This window comes from Plasmodium inui (assembly GCF_000524495.1).
Source record: "Plasmodium inui San Antonio 1 unplaced genomic scaffold supercont1.7, whole genome shotgun sequence".
Classification (NCBI taxonomy): domain Eukaryota; phylum Apicomplexa; class Aconoidasida; order Haemosporida; family Plasmodiidae; genus Plasmodium; species Plasmodium inui.
Genome location: NW_008481841.1, coordinates 861427 through 864910, shown reverse-complemented (window position 1 = coordinate 864910; position 3484 = coordinate 861427). Strand labels below are relative to the sequence as shown.

Here is a 3484-nt window from a genome sequence, read left to right as displayed (position 1 = left end):
AGTTCACAGATCGGAGTTGTATACTCCCTATCTCTATGGCGTCACGGAAAGCGGCTTACAAACACGACAATAAGACGGTTAACAGATTTTGGCCGCCCATCAGCGGGATGACTACTGCCGTAATGGCCAACGCTGCGACATTTTCTCTCTTCTTTTGCACCTCCCTGATAAGCGCATCCAATCGGTGCTCTAAGGGTACATAACATGTACTAGTCCCCCCATAAAGGGATCGTATCATCCATCTCTTCGAAAAAATTAACCATTCAAGGATTAAAAAAAAGTTCATCGTGTGTGTCGCTGGAAAAGTGCATTATTAATGCACAGGAGATAAGCATGCATGTTTTGGTGTTGTAAACATCTGGCGCGCCCTTCAGTGTTTCCTTAGAAGCTGCCTCTTTAAAAAAAAGGACAGCATTTAAACTGAAAAGGGAACCTCTAAAATGGTACGTACCACTGGGATACACGGACGCACACAGACACACACTCATATACATGCATTATTTAATTATCTTTGTTGAAAAAAAAAAACTCCCACATTGATGTAATGAAAATAATTGCTCATTTTATGAAGCGTATATTTATGGGCTCTTGGGTGGAATCAACATGAAGGAAAAAAAAAAAAAATAGGCAGCTCAGGTGATTAATCCCCTACAGCTGCATTTTAACAGAGAAGAATGGCATGAAGCTGATTTGTAAAAAAAAAAGGTCGTAATGCACGAGGAGGCATCCCTTTTACCAGTGTGTTTCGTATTTTTTCCCCCGCTCCTTCCCTATGAATCACTCTCAGTGCAATTTCCCCCGTTTACGCCGACCTTCGAGACTTCCCATTTGTCGTTATTCACATTGTCATCGTAATAACTATCTTGTAGGTCTCTTCTGATGGAAGAATTTTCGGATGCCCTTCGGCTCTTTCGTCTCCCTCTTGTGTTTTTCTTAGGCGACTGCTGCTTCGCTTTCACGCTCACACTTCTGCTCTTGCTTCGGCTTCCATCATAACGGTCTTTCTCACCATCCTTCAAACCACCATCGGCATTGTCTTCGATCCTATCTCTCACATTGGTAGAACCGACAATACTTCCTTCCTCATCGCTCTTGTACATATTTTCCTCTTCATCGTCTCCTCGTGTGCTCAGTTCTCTGTCGTTTTTAATTGCCTCCTCTCTTTCCTTATCCAAATAGTACTCATCCTCCTTATCTTTTCCCTTCAAAGAACTTCGCTGATCATACGCTACATGATCTGTGCTTTCGCTTCTATCCTTTCTGTTGCTCCTTCTTTGTCTCGTGCCGACCGTGGTCCCCGCTTCTCCGCTGTCGTATTTGTCCTTCCCGATGCTGCCGCTTCGACCACTTAACTGACTCTGTTTGTCGGTATCATTACCGTCCCCCCTTCTGTCTTCCTCATTTCCTGTGTCCACTCGATGGACTCTTTCGTTATCTCTTGAGGTTCCCCTTCTCTTATGGTTGTTCATGCCTCCCCTTCGGTGGTCTCTGTCCGACTTGTCCTGTTGCCCGTCCTCCCTTTCGTCTCTCCCAAATTTGTTCCTGTCGTGGTTCCTCCCATATCGATCATTCCCCCCATTCCTGTAACTCCCGTCATGGGGTCTTTCAAAAAAACGCTCCCTCCTGTAACCGTCCCTGTCCGCATCGTACCCATCTCGATGGTACATCCTATCCTTGTCACCAGAATAGTGCTGATGGTAATTACCCTCTCGTCTATCTTCACCCCCATTTCGGAACTTCATATAAAGAGGTGAATCAACAAATTTCATGACCTCCACGGCAACACCGTTCAGCTTACGACCGTTTAACACCTCCACTGCTTTCTTCACATGATCGTGATTGTAGTATTCTATTATTCCAAACCTGTCCTTATTATCGTCCTGAATGATATTGGAATAATTTACTGATCCAACATCCCTCCCGAAATCTTTCAGATCTTGCCAGCTAGTTTTTTCGTCTACATTTTTTAAGACAATTCGTAAGGAAATTTTCTTCTCTCCGATTTCATTTCTATTGGGAGAATAGTTCCTTCTATATCCGGGATAGAAACTCCGATTGTCATTTCGGTTCTGGAAATAGTTCCCCGCATGATGTGGCTGCACATTTAACTCTTTTCCAAGAAATAACGATCCATTTTCTTCCTTTATGGCAGTCTCTGCATGGGATATCTTCTCATATTCTATAAATGCATATTTGGTCTTCCACTGCAGATTTACAATATCGCCATACTTTATAAATTTTTTCCTTAGATCTTCTTCTCTTGCGTCGGGGGGTAGATTTCCTACGAACACTTTACATGGGTCCGCTTTTTTGTAGAAATAACTCCTCTCATCTCTTGGTCGTTCTCTTCTCATCATTCCAATATTGTTTCCCATTCGGTTGGAATCATTTTCGTATCCGTATCTTTCTCTGTCTCGACCTGGAGAATATCTCCTCATATTCATTCTTTCGTCGCGATCATGTCGGTACTCATATGTGTTTCTGTTGTAGGGTCCACCTGGGTGATACGGATGTGGGTGGCGCTCATATGGGGGGCGGTCATGTTGGGGGCGATCATATGGGGCGTGGTCATATTGTGGACGATCATGTTGGGGGCGATAATATGGTTGACGGTCATGTGGAGGCCGATCATATGGGGGACGGTCATGTGGAGGCCGATCATATGGGGGACGATCATGTGGAGGACGATCATGTGGAGGACGATCATGCGCAGGGCGATCATATGGGGGGCGATCATATGGGGGGCGATCATGTGGAGGACGATCATGTGGAGGACGATCATGCGGAGGGCGATCATGTGGAGGGCGATCATATGGGGGGCGATCATATGGGGGGCGATCATACGGTTGACGGTTGTTTGGATAACGCTCATTCGGATAACGGTCGTGCTCGTAGTGGCCTCCGTTTCTGTTGTCCCACTTTCCGCTCTGTTCCTTCTCGTACTTATACTTATCACCATGCTTTCGCTCTCCATTTCGATCGTCATACACCGTAGCGTTTCTGCTTCTGTCTCTGGAAAAGTTTCTCTTGGGATATTTGTCGGGGTATTTGTCCGGATATTTCTCTCTTGGGACCTTATTATGAGGTGGACTACGGCTGCGTGTGCGACTTTGGTTGTGTCCTCCTCGATTGGCGTCATGTCCGTTTTCTCGGTGGTGCTGTCGTTGTACATTCTGGTGATAATCTTTCCTGTCTATGGAATAATTTCGACCCCTTTCTACATTGGAGACTTCATTTCTTCTGTTGTAATTATCTACGGAAGACTTCCTATAACCGCCATGGTTGTGTTCATTCTTGTGATGGTATCTCCCTGCTGCAGTCATCTTATCTCGACTCAATGATGGATACCTCCTTCCTTCGTCCATGTAGAAAGTCTCCTTGTTATTTTTCATATGAAAAGTTTACTCGTTCAGGTGAGTGCAATTCTCCCCTTTCAACCTGTGCCTGTCTCGATGTCTATCTCTATATTTCTGTGATAATACTT

At 44.9% G+C, this 3484-nt stretch overlaps 1 protein-coding gene across 1 annotated transcript; it reads right to left on the bottom strand.

Moving 5' to 3' along the window:
* Window positions 1-770: 770 nt before the first annotated feature.
* C922_02232 (hypothetical protein) lies at window positions 771-3392 on the bottom strand (the record flags this gene model as incomplete). Its single annotated transcript, XM_008817831.1, has 1 exon — window positions 771-3392. The coding sequence occupies one exon, from the start codon at window positions 3390-3392 to the stop codon at window positions 771-773; it is 2622 nt and encodes an 873-aa protein (XP_008816053.1).
* Window positions 3393-3484: the final 92 nt, after the last annotated feature.